Raw genomic sequence first — 22,289 nt, 5'->3', positions numbered from 1 at the left:
TTTTAAAAAGTGGGTTTACAAGGCAGTTCTAGGCCCTCCTCCGTGTGACCAAAGGTCATCATCTGAGACAGGGGACCCTGCTCTGCACCTGGCCAACTGCATGGGGACCAGGGCCCCATCTTGCTGCAGAAAGTGCCACGGAGTTTGGAAGACAGTCCAGCCTTGTTCCAGAATCGATTTCCTCTGGCATTCCGTTCACCTGGCTTCCTGATCCCTGGGCAGGGGCCCCTTGTCACCTCACCTGGGAAGGCCTGGAAGCTCCATCTGGCCTCTCGGCCCCTGACCCTTGGCTTGTGTCCCATGTTGCCTCCCTTCGGCCCTGCTGCTCTGCCTCTCTGGACTTTTCTGGGACGGGGCTGCGGTGTGTCCCCGAAGCCCTGCGTGGGCTCCTGCTTCCCAGCCGCGGTCTGTAGGCGCCTTGGGTACCTCCCCGTCCTCTGCGATGCTTCCTGGTGCTCCGGGCCCCTCTCTACAGTCTGCAAGCCTGCCTTTCCTAGTCAAATGTCACAGAATCGCAGGTCCAAGGGGCCCCTAGTGTCGTCACGTTCCCACTCCCCTGCCGTTTTCTTCACAGCATCCCTGACAGATGGCGCTGCACCGTGTGCTCGGCACAGCGTGGCTGCCTTGATGCGGCTGCGGATGGGAAACTCACTTCCCCCAAGGGCATCCCAGGCCTTTGTGGGACAGCCCTTGATACTAGAAAATGTTTCTTTTGGGAGCCAAAACTTCCCTCTTTATAGTTCACTCCGCTGATTCAAATTCTGCTTTCTGGAATGATTCAGTCTGCCTGCTACTCCTTCCACAGATCCCCCCCGGTCCCCTCATCCTTTCTGCTGCTTCACTCTGCCCAGTCCCCTCTGGGGTCCCGTCACACCCCTGGCTGACCGATGCTCAGCAGTGGCCTTCACAGCCTCTCCCGGTCTGCATGCCCCCCTGGCATTGCCTGCCAAGGGCATCCTGACCCCCTGCCGAGGGGTCCTACCTCTGTGGGAAGTGAGCCCCGGACTGGACCTGAGAAAGGACTTGAACCCAAGTGAGTGGTTCTCAGAGACCAACCTGAGGGGGGAAGAAGCAGCCCCTGGTGGGGGCCTCTGCCACTCGGAGGATGACCGAGAGCAGAGCTGCTGGCTGAGCCGCGTGATGCAGGGCCTCTGGGAGGGACCCTGGAAACCTGCCTTGTCGACAGCCTCCCCAGGGAGCCTGGATGTGCCCCAAGTTTCAGCCCAGGGTTTGCCGGGCTCTGGCCTCTCGTAAAGGCCCTGGTTCTGGGTCCTGTCTTAGAGGTGTGTTTGTGGTGAAGAAGAGGGGGTGGGAACCTGAGAATGACTGTTCTTCTGGAGCGTTCCCCTGGGGGCGAGGATGGGAGGGTCTTCCCTTCCCTGGGGAACCCCCTGCACGGGTTTCACCAAGTGAAAATGGGGGATATTTGTCCCTGTCGGCTCAGGGTTCTCGGCAGGTCAAAGGTCAGCCTTCAGGGCCGTGCGGGCAGGCGTCCTCTGAGGGTCCCCTGCAGGATTCTGCACTGTCTCATCTCTAGAGGGCAGCCCCAGACTGCTGGACATGACTCGAGATGGGAAAGGATGAAATTCTTTTTTATCTCCCCACCTCACACCTGAGTCCTTGGCTTTAAGTAACTTCCAGGGACTTTGAGCTTCAGGAAATTCAATTAGCTTTTCAACATACTCAGTGAGACTTTAATTTGGGCCCAGCACTGGGCTGGGGGATGTGGGGGAGATTATATGAGAGAAGGAAGTCCTATTCCCAGGTCGATTTTAAGTTCTTAAGGAACTTAGAAGTCTCCCCTGCAGGAAACAGCACACCGCACAAGGGGTAGATGGTGAAACTTGCAAATCATTGACACAGACAAGGTGGCAGGGCCAAGAAACTCAGAGCTGAAAGAGCCCTGGGGGCTGGGACCTCAGAGGAGGCTCCAGGGAGGATGTGGGAAGAGAGGCTGGGACTTGGGCCTCAGTTAAAACAGCTCTGATTTTTACAGCTTCACATACTGGGCATAAGACATCTGAAAAAGAAAAATGCTGGTACACGAGAAATAGAAAACCATTGCAAGAAGAGGAAAGGGAAGAGAAAGCTGTCTCAGCCCTTAGAATTGTTGGCACCCAAAGGAACTCTCCAGGACTCTCTGCTTTGCTCCACTTATCAAGCTCAGCCTTTTGCTCCCACGCTGAGGCAGGCTCTGGTTGGGGAGACCTGGGTGGGGATCATCGTGTTGTCAGGTTTGCATTGAGCCCCTTCCCTCCTTGAGGCCATGGCCAAGGCTGAGGCAGTTTGGGGTTACAGAGAATAGAATTCTGTTCAATAAATGAAGCAGAGACACAGGAAGCAGGTACAGGTCTGTAAACGAGGCAACGCCAGAACATGTGTTTGCTGTCTATCATTGGCTCCTCTGGTCATTGCATTGGCTACTGCCTTGACAATTTACATATAAGTTTGATTTTAATTTGCATAATCAACTTTCCCCAATGAATTTTTGTACTCTGATGCAGGGTAGAGAACAGATTGGAGAAGACAGAGTAGAGGCAGGGGGCCCAGCTGGAGTCATTTCAGTATCCAGGGGAGATGCACTGGTGGGTTGGTTCGGCTTGGGGTGGCACCTTGCATTTGGGTTGATTCACACATCCCAAGGCAACATGTTGGTAGATGGAAACAAAAGTCTCCGCTACCTCTGATTAGCGCTGTGCGTGCAGTTCGGCAATGAACACTTGGAACCAATGTCAGGCGACTTGTTTCTTGCTCAGTTATTGACGGTAATGGTGATAGTTCATGCATTGCTGGAGGAAAGGGTGAATAATGTGGGAGCCACTCTGGGGCCTCTGCTCTTCCCTCCTCAGCTGATGAGCCGAGGCTTTCTCTGCCTTCATTTCCAGGTAACAAGTATGAAGTCAAGGTGTACACTGGTGACGTCATTGGTGCGGGGACTGATGCTGACGTCTGCATCAATATCTTTGGCGAGTATGGAGACACAGGTAATGGATCTGAAATCCTTTCTTCACAAGCCATGTGCAGAACTGATTTTTTTTTGTATATATATATATTTTTTGAAGTATAGTCAGTTTACAGTGTTGTGTCAATTTCTGGTGTACAGCATAACGCTTCAGTCATACATGAACATACGTGTATTCATTTTCATATTCTTTTTCACCATAAGTGACTACAAGATCTTGGATATAGTTCCCTGTGCTATGCAGTATGAACTTTTTGTTTATCTATTTTATATATATTAGTATCTGCAAATCTTGAACTCCTAATTTATCCCTTCCCATCCTCTTCCCCCACTGGTATCCATAAGTTTGCTTTCAATGTATGCGAGTCTGTTTCTGTTTTGTAAATAAGTTAGTCTTTTTGTTTAGATTCCACATATAAGTGATATCATATGGCATTTTTCTTTCTCTTTCTGGCTTACTTCACTTAGAATGACAATCTCCAGGTCCACCCATGTTGCTGCAAATGGTGTTACTTTATTCTATTTTATGGCTGAGTGGTATTCCATTGTATAAATATACTACAGCTTCTTTATCCAATCATTGTTGATGAACATTTAGGTTGTTTCCATGTGTTTGCTATTGTAAATAATACTGCTATGAACATTGGGGTGCATGTATCTTTCTAAGTTAAGGTTCCCTCTGGATATATGCCCAGGAGTGGGATTGCTGGATCATATGATAAGTCTGTTTTTAGTCTCTTGAGGAATCTCTACACTGTTTTCCATAATGGCTGCACCAAACTACATTCCCACCAACGGTGTAGGAGGGTTCCCTTTTCTCCACACCCTTTCCAGCTCTTATCATTTGTGAGAACTGATTCTTATGTGGACTGTTCCTCACCCTCCTGGCAGAGGAAGGCAACTCCAGTCTCCTCTAGGCTCTTCTGTTGAGCACCTCTTTTCTTCTTGTGATGTGATTTGCCATGCATGGCCCTCCCCAGGCAGCATGGTACCCGTCTTGTTAAATTTATGTGTGTGATGTGTTTTCAGAATAAGTTGTGATTGATTTGGGGTTGATTTAAAATTGTCCTGCCTCCTAGAACAGACCCAGTCTCCACATCTCCAGGGAGCTCATTTTCACTTACTCTGTCTCCCTAACCTCCATGCCTATCTTGAATCATATTTTGAGATATGACTGGCCATGGCCAGACTCAGTGCAGTGGTTTGGAGCAGACAAGACTGGGGCCAGGGGACAACTTGGGCTTGGCTTCATAGGTGGAGCGTAAACTAAGGGCACAGACATGGCTGCAGGTGCTGGAAAGCAGTTCAGGCCAACAGAACTGAGACAAGTGGCTCTCTCCTGCTTCTGCCAGTTGAAGAGAATAGTGTCAGAGTCAGAAGAGCTATAGAGACATGAATTTTGGACACAATATATTAAGTAATTAAAAGTGCATTGCTGGGATTAAAAGGAAAGAAGAGAACTCTCCAGTGTCAGGAATGAAAACAGAACTCAGAATCCAAGTATTAGCTACGAATTGATGCTGTGGCTCTTGAACGAAGGGAGCCTTCACGTTCAACGTCCACAGGATGGATTTCCATACACTTCTGGGGTCAGAAAGTGAGATCTTGGCGCTGTTCGAGGCAAGATATACAAAAAATTAGAACCACATATAAAGCCCAGAGGCCTGAAGGTTCACAGGAACATCTGCAGTGAGAAAAACTAGGCCAGGAAAACAACTGCTCATCAGTACAGTAAACTTACCTTTGTAAGAACCCTAGATTAAAAAGACAGTTGCTGAAAAATGGATACTTTCGTCTTGCACACATGTAGGCTTGAGGTCTGATTTTACACTACAAGTATGATTTGGGAACACTCCCCCCTAGGTACAGAAAATTGGTTCCATGCCAGTACCCTTTGGGGCTTGAAAGAAACATTTGCAAGACTTTATGGGATTCCCACAGATAGAGCACTAGAGATGAGTTCACTTTCCAAAACCACAGAACACTCAAGGACACAATCCACCGTGACGAAACACCAGTAGACACAACAAGCAATAAGATTAAGTCCCCCAGAATTTCATCTGAAGAGCACGGCTGTAACTTCAGTATGTTTAAACTGACTATAGACATGAAAGAAACAATTGAGGAAAAGAACAAGGCACTGTGAAAGATAAAGCAAGCAGAAATACAGGAAATGGAAACACAGTTACTAAATACAAACACGTAATGGATGAGTTAAACAACACACTTAGAAACTGTTGAATAGAGAATTAGGGAACTGTAAGAGAAATATAAACAATATAGGCGGATGTAGCAGAGACATAAAGGGTTGGAAAGGATCAATGAGAGGTCATGAGACATGCGGAAGGGAGTAAGTTCTGGCATGTTGAACAGGAGTTTCAGGAACAGAATATATAGAATAGGTGAGAGGAAGTATTTGAAGAGATGCTGGCTGATCACATTTTTCAGAATTAAGCAAAGATATGAATCTTCAGGTTTAAGTAACAAAAATATTGAACAGGATAAATAATAACTGATTCACATCTAGACACATTGTGATGGAGACAAAGGCCAACAGAAATATCTTAAAAGTAACCAGATTGGGTGGATTAACTTCTATAAAAACAATGGTTAGGTTGATAACAAATTCCCATCAGCAACCTATAGAGGATATAAGTTCATGGAATAGTATCTTCAATCTTGTGAGCAATGATATACATCAACCTAGAATTCTGTAGGTTATCATTCAGAGCGAGGCCAAAATGAATGAATTTCCATGTAAACAAAGAGAAATAGGTCTTACTGCTCACAGACAGATGCTTAAATAACCACTGAAAGATATACTTTAAGAAAAAGGAAATTGTACCCAGGAGAGAGGAGTGACACGCAGGAAACAAAGATAAGCCCCCCAAATGATAATTCTGTAACGAGTTTAAGCAAGCATCGACTATACAAAACAGTACCGATAATGATTATTATCAAGACATGAGAAAATGTGGACCCAAAACACTAATCTTTGAGAAAGAAAGGAGATAATGAGAGTTCAAACATAATAAAGTTCTTGGCTCTAGCCCATTGCTCATTCCTAGGAGAGTAGAGATATTGATTAACTTTAGACTTTAATAAGTCAAGCATGCATATTGAAATTGTAACAGTAATCACCCCAAAAGAGAAATGTATAATTTCTAAACCAGTAGAGGGAATTAAAGGGGAATAAAGACTCAGTCAATTCAATAGAAGTCAGGAAATGAGGAAAGAAAAAGCATGGCTAATAGTGGAAAATAAATGTATAAACAATACAATAAATAGAAATAAACTAAACTCATCAGCTAAAGAATAGCCTCATACTAAATTAAAAGAAATAAAATATAACTTAAATATATGATACAGAAAGGCTGAGAGTAAATAAGATGGAATAAAGTATACCAGAAACATGCCAAAAACAGGGAAGAAACTGGTATAGCTATACAAATATCCATCAAGTTAAACTCTAAAACAAAACACTTCATCAGAAATAAGTATTCTTATCATGTGATCCAGCAATCCCACTCCTGCATATATCTGGAGGGAATTCTAATTCAAAAGGTACATGCACCCCAATGTTCACAGCAGTACTATTTACAATAGCTAAGACATGGAAACAACCTAAATGTCCATCGACAGATGACTGGATAAAGAAGATGTGGTATATTTATACTATGGAGTACTACTCAGCCATAAGAAAGAATAAAATAATGCCATTTGCAGCAACATGAATGGACCCGGAGATTGTATTCTAAGTGAAATAAGCCAGAGAGAGAAAGAAAAATACCATATGAAATCACTCATATGTGAAATCTAAAAAAAAAAAAAATGAGGACACAAATGAACTTATTTACAAAACAGAAACAGATTCTCAGACATAGAATACAAACTTACGATTACCGGGGCAAAGGAGTGGGAAGGGATAAATTGGGAGTTCGAGATTTGCAGATACTAACTACAATATATAAAATAGATATACAAGTTTCTTCTGTAGAGCAAAGAGAACTATATTCAATATTTTGTAGTAACCTACAATGGAAAAGAATATGAAAACAAATGTATATGTGTGTATATGTATGACTGAAACATTATGCTGTATACCAGAAATTGACACAACATTGTAAACTGACTATACCTCAATTAAAAAACATTTTAAAAATTAAAAAAAAGAAATAAGTATATTAGACAGTGACAAACAGAGCAATTAACCTGGAAGATATAATAATTCTGAACTTGTATAGATTTAACAATATATTTTCAAAATACGTGAAGCAGAAATTAACAAAATTCTTGGAAAAACTTGACAAGTACATAATCATAGTGGAAGATTTTAACACAGTACTCTCAATAACTGATAAGTCAAATGGATAAAAATTTAGTATTTAGGTGCAGATTTTAACAACACAGTTAATAACCTTGATCTAATATAGATTCCTGCATGCAACTGGTAGAGAATACACACTCTTTTCAAGCACATAATGACCTCATAGTAAGCCACAAAGCAAGTCTTAAACAAATGCAAATGAATCGATACCACAGAGACAACATTCTTTGATAAGTCAGTAAAATTAGAATCCAATCTCTCACCCCTCTTAGAAACAAACTTTAATTTTCATAAAAACTAATAATCATCTGTAAAATCCAAGAGAATTTTAAAATTATTAGAACTAATGAGAAAGTTTTAATAAAGGAGCTGGATACAAGATTAATATACAAATATCAATAAAAACAGCAAGCAAACATTTAATCTAAAATATATGATTTACAACAGCAATTATAAGGTGTTTAAGAAGAAATCTAACAAAAGTGCATTTGGGAAAAAATAAAAATTTTTACTTAAGGACATAAAAATATACCCAAATAAATGGAAAGATATATCATGCTCAAGGATGAGAAAAGACATAATTGATTAAGATGCTTAAATTCCTCAGGTTATTCTATAAATGCAACGCAATGTCAGTCAAATTCCCAAAGGCAACATCCCACAGCTCAAGCTATTAAAATTCACATTTGCAAAAGGCTAAGTATTGTCAAGACACTTCTGAATAACAGAAATAATATTGACAATATTAATAATATGAGGAGATTTACCTTGCCAGATATTAAGACAGTCAGATCTCTAAAAATTGAAACAGTGTGATATGAAAGAAGGATAAACAAATGAAGCAACAGAATAAAGAGTCTAGAAGCACACAGAGCGTGGCATTATAAATCAGAGGGAAAAGGATGAAATATTCAGTTGCTGGTATTTAAGCAATTGTCTAACCATATGAGAAAAGATAAAAGTAGATCTTTTTACCTTTTGCCATACACAAAAATAAGTTCCAGATGGTCTAGAGATTTAAATGTGAAAAAGCAAACTATGAAATTTTCAGGAGAAACTTTTAAGCGAGTGTCTTTTTCAAAATCTCGATTTAGGATGAAGTTTCTTGAACGTTTCACTAAAAGCACAAACAATAAAGGGAAATTTTGATGAAATTCATTAAAACAAGAAAAATGTCTGTCTGAGAAAAGACGCCAGAGACAAAACAAAGACAATAGAAAAACATAGTAAAGTATATGAACAGAAAAATTATGGAAGAGCAAGTCCTCGATGGCCAATATATATTTGAACCAATCTCTCAAAATATACTTACATATATGAACATCTTTCCAAATAATCTTTCAGTATTTTCAAGTATCAAGGGGATGCAAATTAAAACCATAATAAGACACACTGAAAGAAAAAAATTTAAATCTATGTGTTAGTAATGATTGTGGGGAATGGGAACCTGCACGCACTGCTGGTGGTAGTTGACAACCATTTTGGAAGGCAGGTTTGTGGCACCTAATTCATTAAAGATGAACACAATTTAGGCGTCAACAATTCTGAAGGTGCCTATTGGTTCAGTTCTTACAAATGTGGGGCAGAAGGAAGGTGCGAAATAGTTCATTTCAGTGCTATTGACAAGCGCAATCAACCAGAAACAGCCTGGATGTCCATCAGCAAAAAAATGCATACCTAATAGTGTTTTCTTCATTCAGTGACTATTGTACAGCAGTTGGATGAATTCTGTTACTAGCATCAACAGAATAATCTCAAAAGCATGATATTAACTGAAAAAAAAGTAAGTTGCACAGGGTGTGTGATGATAGTGATAAGATGGTTGTAACAGGAGCAACATTGAAGACCCCAGCCGTGAACACAGCCCCTTACCACGCTCCAGGCGCTGCCCTGAGGGCTTTGCGCACATTTGTTCCGTTAATCCTCACAACAGCCCCTAGAGGCGATGCTCTCATCACCCCCATTGCACAGATAAGGAACCTGAGACAGAGCATGTGCTCTATGACGTTGTTTATGTAAAATTCTAAAACATGCAAAAATAGTATATTTTCTTTATGGAGACATACATATGCAAAGAAATTCTCAGGAACTATGGATACCAATTGACAATAGTGTTTCTTTTGGGGAGAGAGTAGCATGGGAAGGGATGGACCTAAGACTTTCGACCTACCTGTCGGGTTTTATTTCCTTTAAAAAAAAAGAAGGGCCAAATATGCCACACTGGTGAGCGATGTCGAGGGTAGGGGAGTGTATATGTGTGGGTGGGGAGGGCTATGTGCAAACTCTCTGTATTTTATACTCAATTCTGCTGTGAACCTGAAACTGCTCTCAAAAAAAAAAAAAAGTCTATTTAAAAAAAGAGAGAGAGAGAAGGGCCTAAGCAAATTATACAAAATGTTGCTGTTGTACCTCCTACATCCAGGTGGTGGGTACATGGATGGCTAATGTGATTTTCCATGTTTGAATTGTGACCATTTGACATTTAGAAAAATTTAAAGACTCAAATTTTAGAAAAGACTGGACAGCATAAGCAAAAAGCTAATGCTTAGGTGGGACTGAAAGGGCTAATATGACCGGTGGATGTTGGAACATCGTAACAGAAAACTGCAAAGTGGAAGGAACAAGTTAGATCAAGTTCTAACTATGTGCTTAATATCTGTGTGACTCTTGGCAAGTTGTTAAAATTCTCCAAGTCTCAGTTTCTTCATCTGCAAAACAGTTATGATCGCTTCCTCTTGGATTGTGGCGAGGAGTAAGTGAGGGGACAAACAGGATGCTAAACACCCAGTAACGCCTCATGATTTTTTTTTTGACAAATAAGAACTGTTTTAATGAGTCACATGTCACTTAATGAGTTTTTTTTTAAATTTTCCATGGCAAAAAGGATTAGCAGCAATACGTGTTTTTATCATCCATGAGACACTACATATGATCATATTTTGTCTATTTTATTTTTCTGATGGCTGTTCCCATCACTGTTTTCCAGAAAAGGAGTCAGGCCCAAGGAAGCCTGTTGGCTGATGTCAGGATCCCAGCCAACCATCCCTGAACCAACAACCTTGGTTGTGCTCCTAGTTCAGGACAAGCAACTGGCAGAGCAAGGCAGGGATGGAGGGGCAAATCCGTTTACTAGGGTGGGGACCCTGGGCTAAGGCAGAAATCAGAAGCCCAGTCATGGGTCTTAGGCACAAGCCACATGCAAGGCAAGCCTCAGCCCTGACTGCAGGCTAGAGGGATTTAAGGAGCCTGTAGATCTTGGGGGTGAAGCTACCCTTCTTGACTTTTTTAAAATTAGTAAAACTGGAGCTGTTTTAGGTTCACAGCAAAATGGCATGGAAGTACAGAGAGTGCCCACATATGGCCTGTCCCCACCCACACAGCCTCCACTGGTGTTGACTTTGAGACCAACCTTCAGCAGGTGGCGCATGAAAGTTTGGAGCTGGTTCTCTCACCTCCTCTGGTCTCCTTTGTAACCTTCTCGTGGGTCTGTGCATACAGGCGAGCGTCGGCTGGAGAACGAAAAGGACAACTTTGAAAAGGGAGCTGAAGACAAGTTCCTACTGGACGCCCCGGATCTGGGGCAGCTCATGAAGATCAATATTGGCCACAACAACAAGGGCGGGTCTCCAGGTTGGTTCCTGTCCAAGGTGGGTTCAGCTGCCTGTCTGTGGTCCCTGCGGCCCGGGAGGGGGAAATTTAGTTCCTCAAACTTCCCTTTTTAGATCTGTCTGCCTCCACTCTTCTACCTAAGCCCGCTGGCCAACCACGCTGCCCTCCTCCCAGCCTTCAAGTCTTTGCCTGTGTTATCACCTTCCAGGAAAGCTCACCACTCTCATCTGCACCCAGTCAGGGTCTGATCATCCTAAGACTCAACCACGAAGCATCCCCTGACTCAGGCCACCAGAACCTCCCCCTCCCACGAATGTTTATAACCCAGCCTGCTTATAGCATTCATGTCATCCTAATCATAAGCTTTCTCCTGACTTACCTTGGGCTGTTGCTTTGTACCTCAAATTTCTACACCATGGGTCCTTGTAATTTCACCTGCCTGGGACAAATTAAGAATGAAGAAGAAAGGGGGAGGGTATAGCTCAAATGATACAGAGTGCGTGTAAATCTTGTTCCATTACCATCTGAAATTTGATATCAACGCCAACTTTATTTTTCTTCCTGGACAACTTATTTTGTGGGTTTCTTTCCCAGACAGGATGCTTGTAGGATTTTTTTTCTTTTTCTTTATAATTCAAAAGTCTTGCCAGATAATGTCTAGGAGTAGGGTCTTTGTTAGTTCATCTATCTCCCCTCCCCTCCACCCCTTCCCTCCCCTTCTCTCTCTTCTCCACCCCATCCCTTCCTTCCTTCCTTCTTTCTTTCCTTCCTTCCTTCTTAACGTCTCTGAAACATGATGAGTCTTTTCTGTGATGCATAGGATATTTGTTATTTATTTATTTATAGCCCAGAAAAGAGTTCTCCTATTATATACTGAATTCTTGCTTGGATGGCTTTGTTCTGGTCTCGTCTTCAGGAACACCAACTGTCCATTTATTGGATCTCCGTTCTGTTTTCCAAAGCTCTCAGCTTGTCTTTTATTCCTTTCATCTCTATTTTTTTCCGCATTCCACAAGAACTTGTAAAATTCCCTCACCTCATGATTGATTTGCTTTTCCATACCATCAGTTCCATTTCCTTCTCCTCTGAACGAGAATTTTAATTCTGAATGTTTCTTTTAAATATTTTTTTCTTCTTACAAAAGTAATACATATTCACTGTAAAAAATTTAAGAAATACAAATAAGCAAAAATAAGATAATCTGAACCACCGGGGTTTTACTACCCGAAGATAACAGTGTTCATGTTTTGATACATATCTTCCAGGCATTTTTCTGTGAATTAATATATATATATCATTTTAAAATAATGGGATCATAATAAATACAATATCTTACAAACTGCTTTGTTCTCAGCTTCAAATATAATATGCATATTTCCCCAAGCTATTTAAATAGAATGACACTGATATTTCACAATGCAATTTTTCATGACTATAATAGTATTGTGTTTCACTGCCCAGATATAGTATGAATTATCAAACCAAGTCCCCTTTGTTGAACATTTCAATTTTTTCCCCTTAAAATGATTGACACTGTAAATACTGCTGTGACAAACATTCTTGTCTCTTATCTTTACGCACATCTATGATTATTTCCTACAATGAATTCCTAGGAGCTGGTTATAGGGCGTGCAGAGCTGTAAGACCTTTGGTATGTTTGCTGCTCTAGACTTTTGCTTTTCTTGATACCTAGTAATCTAGTTCTCTTTTCATATCATCTTACTGCCTTTTCACTGCAGCCCCTTCTATGCTTAAAGATGTTTACTGCTATTTCACAAAGACCGTATGTTCTTGTAGTCTGTTAAGCATACCAGTTTCTTAACTCTTTCTCCATATCCTTTATGCAGAGTTCTCCTCTTCTTCTGCTTCTTTAGAATGATGCTTCCTTCCTCCCTCCTTCCTCTTCTTTTCCTCTCCTTATTGTTTGCTAGTCAGACACTTTTTTAAACCAGAAGGCCAGGCTGGCTACTCCCAGTGTGGGGTTGCTTCTTCTCTTTGGGGCCAGTATTTTGCATAAGGTGAGTTCAGGGCCTGGTAGGCAGGTCCCTGCCGGTCCCCCCAGTGCCAAGGTAGGTATCCCTCCAAAGGTTCATTGGCTTCTGGAGAATCCCTAACAGGCTGTTCCTTTAACTAAATCAAAGTCAAACCAAAATGCTCCCTGGGGATAAGACATAAAAATAATGACAACATTTTGCAGGGCAGCACACCTGGGTTTACTAGATATATTCCCGGGGAAAGAATTATAATGAGAAAGGAGGAAGGAGGGTTTGAGGTCCCAGGCAGGTTGGGCACAAGCTGAAAGCAGGGGAGAGGGGGAACCTAGGGCCACCTTGCGTCACTTTGGGATGACACCACGCACATGAGCCCCAGCCTCCTGCCTCCCTACGGCTGGGCCTCCGTGTGCCCCTCCTCCACTCACTCTGATTGCTCTGCTGGCCCTCAGCTCCCCGGAGGCACCAACTGAAGGGGCTGTGAAATTGGCTGCATGTCCAGATTTGCCACTTGGACAGCAAGTGCTCCCATTCTCCACGTTGCTGGGCTGGCTGCCTTGGATGTCACGTGACAACTGCTCCTTCCATGTTTCCGTGTGAGGGCTTGGTGGGATAAATCTAAAAGCCAGTGTAATTAGCTCCTTCATGGGTCATCTCCCTCCTTCCTTAGTCAGTTGCCATGTATGTTCCTCAGCCCCAGCTGGTGGTGCTTGGGGTGGCCGACACCTCTGACACCCCATTCTTCGCCCTCTCCGTGGGGCTGGCATGCTCCCTCTTCCAGGCTTTCACGTGGCTTGGGTCCTCATGTCTGGTGAGCCCGAGAATTGTGACGGACTCAGATGATCAGTTCAGGTCACCGACCACCTCAGAGGGGCAACAGCCACAAGATGGCACATGGCGCTGCCAGTGGGCCTCACCCTTGGTCCATCTGCTTCAGCAGACAGACTTGCCCACGGCCCCGCGGCCCCTCAGTGGCAGGACGGGCACCTGCCCCAGGTCCTCTGGACTCTGAGTCAGCATTGTCTCCACTGTGCCATGTGTTAGGAAGTCCAGAATCGGATGGGTCACCTACTGCGTGCTGGGGGAGTGTAAGTTCCAGCAGCACCACTGGCTTTGACAGGAGAGGAGACGGAGGCTGGTGGAGCTGATTTCAGGGACCTCAGGAAGCCCACCGTGGCCTCAGGTCACCAATTACCCTCAACGTCCAGCAAACACTCACTGAGTGGCTGTCGCACCGTGGGCCCCGCACTGCACCCGCAGCTGTCACAGTGAATGTGGCTCTGCTTCCAAGAGATGAGACAGGTTCCTAAGTAGTTACTGTGACCTTATACTGCAAAACTGTTTTTAAAATTTTATTTTTTTGGGTTATAGTCAGTTTACAATGTTGTGAAACTTCAGGAAAAGTCCAGCTTTCAATGAATGACCATTCTGTCCTAGGGGGTCCTAAAGTGGATCGAACCAGGGCTGCCAGTTTGAAAATCAGGAAACAGAATCGCCCCAACTTGAGTGCAAAGCAGGATGAGTGTTATGTAAGGCACAAACAGACATCGCTGTGGGGAGCCGTGCCTGTGGGCATCGGAGGGTGCTTCAGGGAGGGTCCGTTGGCGCTGGATCGTGAAGACGGGGAGGGTTTTGCTGGGGGTGGGGCAGGGAGGAGGACTCCTTTGGGCAGAGGGAATGACAGATGAGGGGCAGCTGGAAGGTGGCACAGGGACGCTGAATAACTCTGGGCCAGGGCGCAGGACTCAGAACCGAGAAGTGATGTTAGGGCATTGGGTGAGGGCGGGGCCGTCACAGGTCCTGGTCAGAACAAGCCATCAGAGGTCTTTACTGAATGAGGCAGCCTGAGGCAGTGATGAGGGAGCGGATGTGTGGGCGGGCTCAGAGGAGAGGGATGAAGTGTGGAGGAAGGAGCCAGAGCCTTAAAGGTGTCACCGTTCAAATGCTGTCATTTACAGTCATTTCTGTTTGTGGCATGCCACCTATCAATTAACACAGTATTTCAGTATGATGAGTGAGACACAGAGCGTGTGGGGAAGGACAGCCCTGTGACAGGAGGAGGAGACCGCCCTCCCTTCTTTCTGAGCTTCAGTCCCCCCATAGAACACTCTCTCATTCTTCCATGAGCCCAGGTCTTCCCTGCTGACCCCTGGGTGCTGCGATTTCAAAGTGGATTCCTAAGCTCCAGAGTCTTTCCCACCTTTTTTCCCCTGTATCAAAACTTACCCGTCCCTTTCCTGTGATCTAAGAAATCTAAATGTAAACCACATTCAGCAGTGGTTTCTGGAATGTGGCGATGGCTGCTTATGTGTCAAGGGCCACCTTTACTGGATAACATATATACAATTTTCTTTCATCTTTTAGTTTTTTGTTAATTGAAGTACAGTCAGTTACAATGTGTCCATTTCTGGTGTGCAGCACAGTGTCCCAGTCATGCATATACGTATGTATATTCAGTTTCATATTCGTTTTCATTAAAGGTTATTACAAGATATTGAAGATAGTTTCCTACGCTATATAGAAGAAACTTAAAATCTCTTTTTATATGTAGTGGCTCATATAAGCATTTTTAAAAGGCAGACTGGAAACAGGGATGTGTCTTACGTTCACTTCCTGCCCCATGGCTGGTTCAGAGAAGGACCACTGTGGACCACTCAGATTGTCTGTATTTCTGGCACCTCAGCATGTTAGGTGGGAGGGAGGAGGCCCTTCAACCTCTCCAAGCTGCCCTATGCGTGTGGGGCTCATTTCTTCTGCGCAAAACGGGGCTCTGCTTCCATCAGGTTACGTAAAGTTGGTGGAAGTGATTCCCATACCGAGGGTGGGAGCTCTGCCGTGAGTCACAGTTGACATTCTACATTGATCTACAATGTATTGACTCCAAGACCAACTCCATGTGTTCACACAGACATGTTTGCCCTGCGCGGGAGGAGATGGCGGATCGTTTGGGTGTGTCTGTGAACCATCTGGAAAGAACAGGAAAGAAATAACCCCTGCTCTTGGCAACTTCATCTTTTCCTCCTCTTCTTCCGGTGTGGTTTGTCCTCCTTGGCTGTTTTTTTAACGAGATGGTCTCGCCTTGTGACTGTGCTGCAGAGCAGAAAAGAGCAGCTCCACCGTGGACAGGCTCCCTTCTCGCCTTCTCACCTCCCAAGGGCTCATGACCCCTGGTTTCCCAGCCTGTGGGCTTGTCTGCAGGTGGAGAGCATTCCTCGGGGAGACAATGGCTCTTGCTTTTCGTTAGGTTATTGCTTCTGTCTGTCTGTCTGTCTCTCCCCCACACACTGCAGGTGTGTGCTTCTGTCATTCATGACGAAGGTGAAAAACCATTGCTAAGGTGTCTTGAATTCTTCAAAGGAACTGTATGAAAAACCAGGGGTGTCTGGGCAACTGTGAACGGAAGTGGGAAAGCTGCTTGCTCTCCCCCAAGGGGCCCTTAGTAATGTCCCAAGCACCAGGACCCACATCAGCAGAGGCCAGGATGCTCTTGGGAGCGCCCTCCGCCCCGCCCCCGGTACAGTCGTTCTGTGCTGGGTGCTGGCATCACTCGCTCCATCTCTCATGTCTCAGCTCCTTCGCTACCAGTTGTGTTCCAAAATGTCCTACCCTCCGGGAGCCAGCTTCCCCGAGCCTCATCCTGCAGACCTTGGGACTAAGAGATGTCATAAATAATGGTTTACATACTTCAGTATACATCTGGCAAAGTTCCAGAACTGTTTCATGGACCTTTATGCTTTCTAAACTAGCGTTTAAGTTTTGGCCTTTCTTTGTGATTTGGCATTTCAGAAAGTCTAATTTTTAAAGTCTTAGTTGTTATTCAAATACTCATTCACATGTCGTCTCTTTCCTTGGCGGTTCAGCTGTGCTGGCTAGCTTGTCCTCTAGAGAGATTTAATGGTAACACATTTTATTTTTCAGATTAGCTAAATTTCTCAAGCCAGGAGTTTCCATCAGATGCCAGGCCAGGAGAAGGCCCTTTATGGAAGCCATCACTCTGTGAACTGGGAGGGTGGTTGTCTTTTGCTCTCGGAGTCATGGCTGGCACACCAGTCTGCGAACATTTAAAGACAGAAATGGTGAACCTGTTATTTAGGTTTATTGGAGACGTGACAGCTTATCTAATAGATTAAGTCCTTTCTTTCTTCACCTTGCTTTCCCAATGCTGTGAGGGTCAGAGTAAAGAGGTGTAGCCCAGACCCTTGTCAGCGGCTCCCCGATCTCCCCCACCCCACCCGGGAGATGAAAGCCACAGAGACATGCACAGACAGATGAGTTGGCAGAGGCTGGACTGCCTTCCGTGACAGAGCGCCCTCTGGACGGTGCCACAGTGGCTTCCAGGCACTCAGCTCTGAAAGAACAAGAGACTCGATCATATCAGCAAGCCCTAGAGGGTGACTCACACCAACCAAACTTACAAGGAGCTGATTTATAAACCAGAGCCTGAATGCTGATTCATCTGGGGAGGGAAGCCTGGTGGGACGGCTGGTCCTGGTCACTGGCTCAGACCACTGGCCCCTCCCTGGTGGGTGGTGTCCTCAGGAGGCCAGCTCTGAGTCCAGAAGTTTCCTCGATGAGCACTGGATTACAGAACAAGGTGAGATGCCTTCAGGCAGGCCAGGGTGTGCCTTGTTTCCACACTGCAGACACTTTGGTCTTAGGAAGTGAGTCTTTCACCGGGAATCAGAGCCCCTCTCTGTCGGGCAGCCCTGGGCACACCTGGGCAGACTTTTTTTTCTTTTCAACTCCCCCATTCTGTCGCCAGTTGCTTCTGCCCTCCAGTTATGGCTGGAGGAGTCGGTCTGGTTATTGATGACCCCACTTAGAGTGAGTTTTCAGCGGGTGTCCCTGGGACATTTGGGGAGGGCCCCCGGCTCCTTGGTAAGCTCTGGAAGACACACTTCTCTCAGCCTTCCCAGCCTCGCTCACATGTCAGTCCCCCACGGCGGCTTCAGAGATGCCCAGCTCCCCAGCCTCACTGTCAGGGGTTGACATTTTCCAACCTGATCGCCAGGTCCCGGGATTCTGTGTGCCAGATTCAGGGCCTGTATAGTGTCCTTGGCATGGACTCTGCTTCTCAGCAAGGTCAGAATCGCAGCCTTCACCAGGTGAGGAGGGTGATGATCTTCGTGCCGTCTGCAAACCCAGGCTGCCCGTTTTGGCGTCCCAGGCTCACAGGGCACACCCTGCCAAGTTTCTTGCATTCAGTTTTTTGTTTTTAATGATCTGCCACAGAGGAGGGAACAAAGGCTCAGTAATTCAGGAAGGAGGGGATTGTCAGTCACCCCTGTGTGACTCTCAGTGCTTAGTAAGGTTTTCTGACAACAGGTGTGTCCTTGTGATAAGCTTTCCTTGGGCCACTAAGACGCTGAGAGCATACCCTTAGCGTACACTCAAGTGATGGAGGAATCGGATGTGGTCATCAGGTGTGCCTTCAATGACATTGAACCTTCTTTCCTTCTCTTCTCCTTCCCAGATCGTCATTGAAGATATTGGGAACAAAAGAAAGTATGATTTCCCTCTTAACCGCTGGCTGGCCTTGGATGAAGATGATGGCAAAATCCAGAGGGACATCTTAGTGGGCGGAGCTGAGACCACAGGTAGACCTGAAGGAAGGGGACCCCCTGTGGGCTAATATTTCACTCTCTGCCTGAGGGTCGGTGTTCTCATCTGCGGGTCTGGAGGCCTGCAATCAAGTGGGAACCAGCCGTGTCTTCAGACAACATTTCTCCTGTCCCTGAAAGTGTTCTGTCCCCCCCGGGCTGGAGTCTGGGCCTCTGCTGATGCCAAAGGAGATGCAGAGGTGCCCCTGAGCAGACACTAACTTCCCAGGGCAAGGGAAGTTATCTGCAGGGTGGGGCTAGGATGTGAACTCCTGACCCACGTGGACATTTATAAGGATGTCGATTCACTCTTAACTCTTCTTACTGCTGAGTGCTTACTTTACGCCAGGCTCTCTCCAGGCCGCTGACCCACTTCGCCTCCTCTCATCCTCACCACAACCCTAGAAGGGGGGGACGATTATTGTTTCATTTCACAGGTGAGGAAACTGAGTCACAAGCTCAGAGACCTGTGCAAGGTCACACAGCTGATCCAAGATTTAGTCTGCCTCTGACATCCCTCTCCTGTGTGAATTCCACGGAAACCCTGAAATTCCCAGCATAGCCTGGTATGTTCCAGATGTTCCAGAAATGTCTGTGAATGGGCACCGCTGAGACTGTGCTCCGCCACAGAACCTCCCATGGCTCCCCACTGCCTGGAGAAGGAGCCCATGATCCGGGGCATAAGATAAGAATGGCTCCACGATGGAGCCCCAGTTGGCCATTTCAGCAGCATCTTATTTATTTGTTTGTTTGTTTATGACTGGGGATTGAACCCAGGACCTTGTGCGTGCAAGCATGTGCTCTACCACTGAGCTGTACCCTCCCCCCAGCAGCATCTTTCAACACCTTCTCCCACTACTTCCACCCACCCTCCAGCTCCCTCCCCTCATCTGCATGCCTTCTACTCTGTCTGTACTTACTTTTGCCCCCTCCACTCTCCCCCCACCTCATCCACACACCTCCCCTCTCCCCTCCCCTTAGCTGCTGGCCTCACTCTTTCTCTTCCCTTCTCTTTGCAACATGCCTCCCCTCAGCCTGTACTGCCATTTCTCTTCTTTTTGTTTCTTAAATCCCTTCTTGCAGTCATTTCCTCTAAACCATCCCCCAGCACTGCCACACTCCAGACAGGACAGTCTCTCCCTTCTTTTGCTCCAGACATTTAGGGCAGGACTTGCTTGCTATTTATTGCTCGGGAAACTGAATTCTCCTCCGCTCCGGCACTCTTCAGCCTTGGCTTTGTGTGCCCTGGGCCCGGTCTGACCATCGTGGGTGTGTCACAAGTCATCTGTGACTAGAGTTTGCAAATGGTTTTCTTAGCAACATACACTAGAGTGGGTTTCACGCGCTCCCTTCAACCGTGTTACTGTTACTTGCTTCCAGTGGTAGAGGAGGAGGAGGAGGAACCAGACGGTCCGAAACCACGGCCATGTCTTGTGTGAGAGTATTGTCTGTCCACGTGTTGTGGAAAAATAAAGCTGGAGACCCACTCTGTTAGGGCAGGGGCTGTTTCTTTTTTTCTTCACAACCTCCCAAGGCCTGACATACAGTAAGCACTCAGTAAATGTTTGTTAAACAAAGAAAGGTGCAAATGTCTGAACGAATGATGCATCTGTGTAGTTGCATGCGTTCTATTCCAAAGACATTGGGGATTTTTATTTCTCTGGGGTCAGGGGATGAGGGCAGGGGCAGGGGCAGGATGAAAGGGAGGCGGGGGAAGTTAACAAGGCTTAAAGTACCACTTGCCTTAGACTCCAGGACAGAGTGAAAAAAAAAAGGGCCAGACCTCAGCAGAATTTCCTGTAGTTTCCTGTTCAAATACTTGTCTTTAGTGTTTTCCTTTACTGTGTCTCATCTCAGAGTTTAAGCTCCCCTCGCTGGCTCCACCCCAGAACTCCTTGTCCTCTGACCAAAACCCCAAATGGCCCAACCCACAGCATTCTCTTCCTCCCTCGACTTTTTGTCATCCTGGGTAAAGAAGGACTTTATGCCCTCTGATAAGAGTTGTTTTTAAGTTACGAGTGAAAGAGCAAGCTAAATGAATCACAGCCCAGAATATAAATCTCTGTTAATCGAGTTGACTATTACAATTAAATGAGACATAATAGAATTCATCCAGCAGCTATTAATAATATGCACCTGGTAATTAGCATTAATAATAAGTGCTATTCTTAGAGTCAACCCAAGCTCTTCCTTCTCTTTGTGAGTTTCCTGTAATTGGGGCTGGCAGCTTCCTGTTAACCTGTGTTCCTTCCTAAACTCAGACACACTGCCACACAAACTCAAAAAGATATGTGAAGTAGAGAGGGGCACTGGCTGTCATCTGGGGCAGGAGGACTTGGGGGGATGAGGATGTATGGAAGAGGGGGGTGCCTAGGGCGGTGTAGCCGGGTTGGGGAGAAGGTGGGTAGGACACTGTAATCAGCTTGCATTGAAGCCTCTGCTTCCCTTTCCCCTTGTTGTTTCCACACCAGCCATCTCTTATATTGTGACCGTCTTCACTGGGGATGTCCGGGGCGCTGGGACCAAGTCCAAAATCTACCTGGTCATGTACGGGGCCAGAGGGAATAAGAACAGCGGGAAGATCTTCCTGGAGGGTGGAGTGTTTGACCGTGGCCGCACAGACATCTTCCACATCGAGCTGGCTGCCCTGCTCAGCCCCCTGGGCAGGGTCTCCATCGGACACGGCAACGTGGGCGTCAACAGAGGCTGGTACTGTGAGAAGGTAAGGGGGGCTGCGGAGGCCGCTTCCCTGATTCCACCCCTCTCTCCTTTAACTTGCAGATGCAAACTCTAATCTGAATCCTACTTCCTGCTTCCTTTGGACCAGTTACAGAGCACATGGGCAGTCCCTTCCATGGGGCCTTTCGGATGGCTACATGCCCGTCTATCTGGTCTTACTGATGGTCAGGTATGGGGGCTGTTCTGTACACGCAACCAGGGGCCGAAACACAAGGTAGCTTATCCAGAGGGGCTCGGTTGCGGGTTATGGACTATCTTGATTCCTGGTGTGGTGTTCCACTCCAGCTTATAAATCTCTCAGTCGACAAGTATTTTTAAATATATGTTTGTATTGTGAAAAAATAAAATAAAAGATAAAATGAAATATCAAGACCAGGAAAAAAACATGTATGTACTGTGGAATACTTACGCTTTCAACAATGCACATAATGAAAGGAAGATACAGAGAAGGATAAAAAGCAACCATCAGGTTTGTCTACCACTCAACTTAAGAAATGGAACATTTCCAAGGCTTTTGAAACTCCTCTGTGTCCTTCTGCAATCACTCATGGATTATAATCCTATTACGTCCTTCCCAAAGACCATACACTATTACGTATTTTGTCCACGTGTGTATTGTTGGTAACTAGCCGTTTTCTCTCAACGTTATGCTCTGGAGATGGTCCGAACTGGTAACAGAAGCTGTGGATGATCCATTTTCTATCCACGCCATTGCCTGCTTCAGTTACAACTTACTTGTCCATTCATCGGTTGCTGGACTTTTGGGGGATGTTTCCTGATTTTTTTTTTTTTTTGCTGTTATAAACAATGCTGCCATGAAATTCCTGTATATGCATCTTTGTACAAAGGTGCAGGCACTTCTCAGAATGGAAGTTCCAGCTCATGGGGTAAGGGAATCTTCAGCCTTGCAGAATAATTATACTTCTGGAGTTTCCAGTCTGTCTTTCAGAGCAGTTGCACCATTTTATCCCCCTGTCAGCCTGTGTGTAAGAGACATTCTGTTCCATACATCCTTGTCAGCACCAGATATTGCCTGAATTTTAAATCGTCACCAGTTGTAA

General features: G+C 45.4%; 1 protein-coding gene across 2 annotated transcripts in view; it reads left to right on the top strand.

The window, feature by feature from the left end:
* LOXHD1 (lipoxygenase homology PLAT domains 1) overlaps window positions 1–22,289 on the top strand; it is a 151,443-nt gene that overhangs the window by 32,235 nt on the left and 96,919 nt on the right. For both annotated transcript variants that reach the window (XM_072952095.1, XM_072952094.1), the window contains exons 5-8: window positions 2,886–2,984; window positions 10,788–10,936; window positions 18,363–18,486; window positions 20,961–21,211. In XM_072952095.1, the coding sequence (XP_072808196.1) occupies window positions 2,886–2,984; window positions 10,788–10,936; window positions 18,363–18,486; window positions 20,961–21,211 (623 nt within the window). The remainder of the gene's footprint in view (window positions 1–2,885; window positions 2,985–10,787; window positions 10,937–18,362; window positions 18,487–20,960; window positions 21,212–22,289) is intronic.

This window comes from Vicugna pacos, chromosome 30 (genome assembly GCF_048564905.1).
Source record: "Vicugna pacos chromosome 30, VicPac4, whole genome shotgun sequence".
Classification (NCBI taxonomy): Eukaryota; Metazoa; Chordata; class Mammalia; order Artiodactyla; family Camelidae; genus Vicugna; species Vicugna pacos.
The sequence above is the reverse complement of the archived record's forward strand: the minus strand, read 5'-3'. Positions and strand labels throughout refer to the sequence as shown.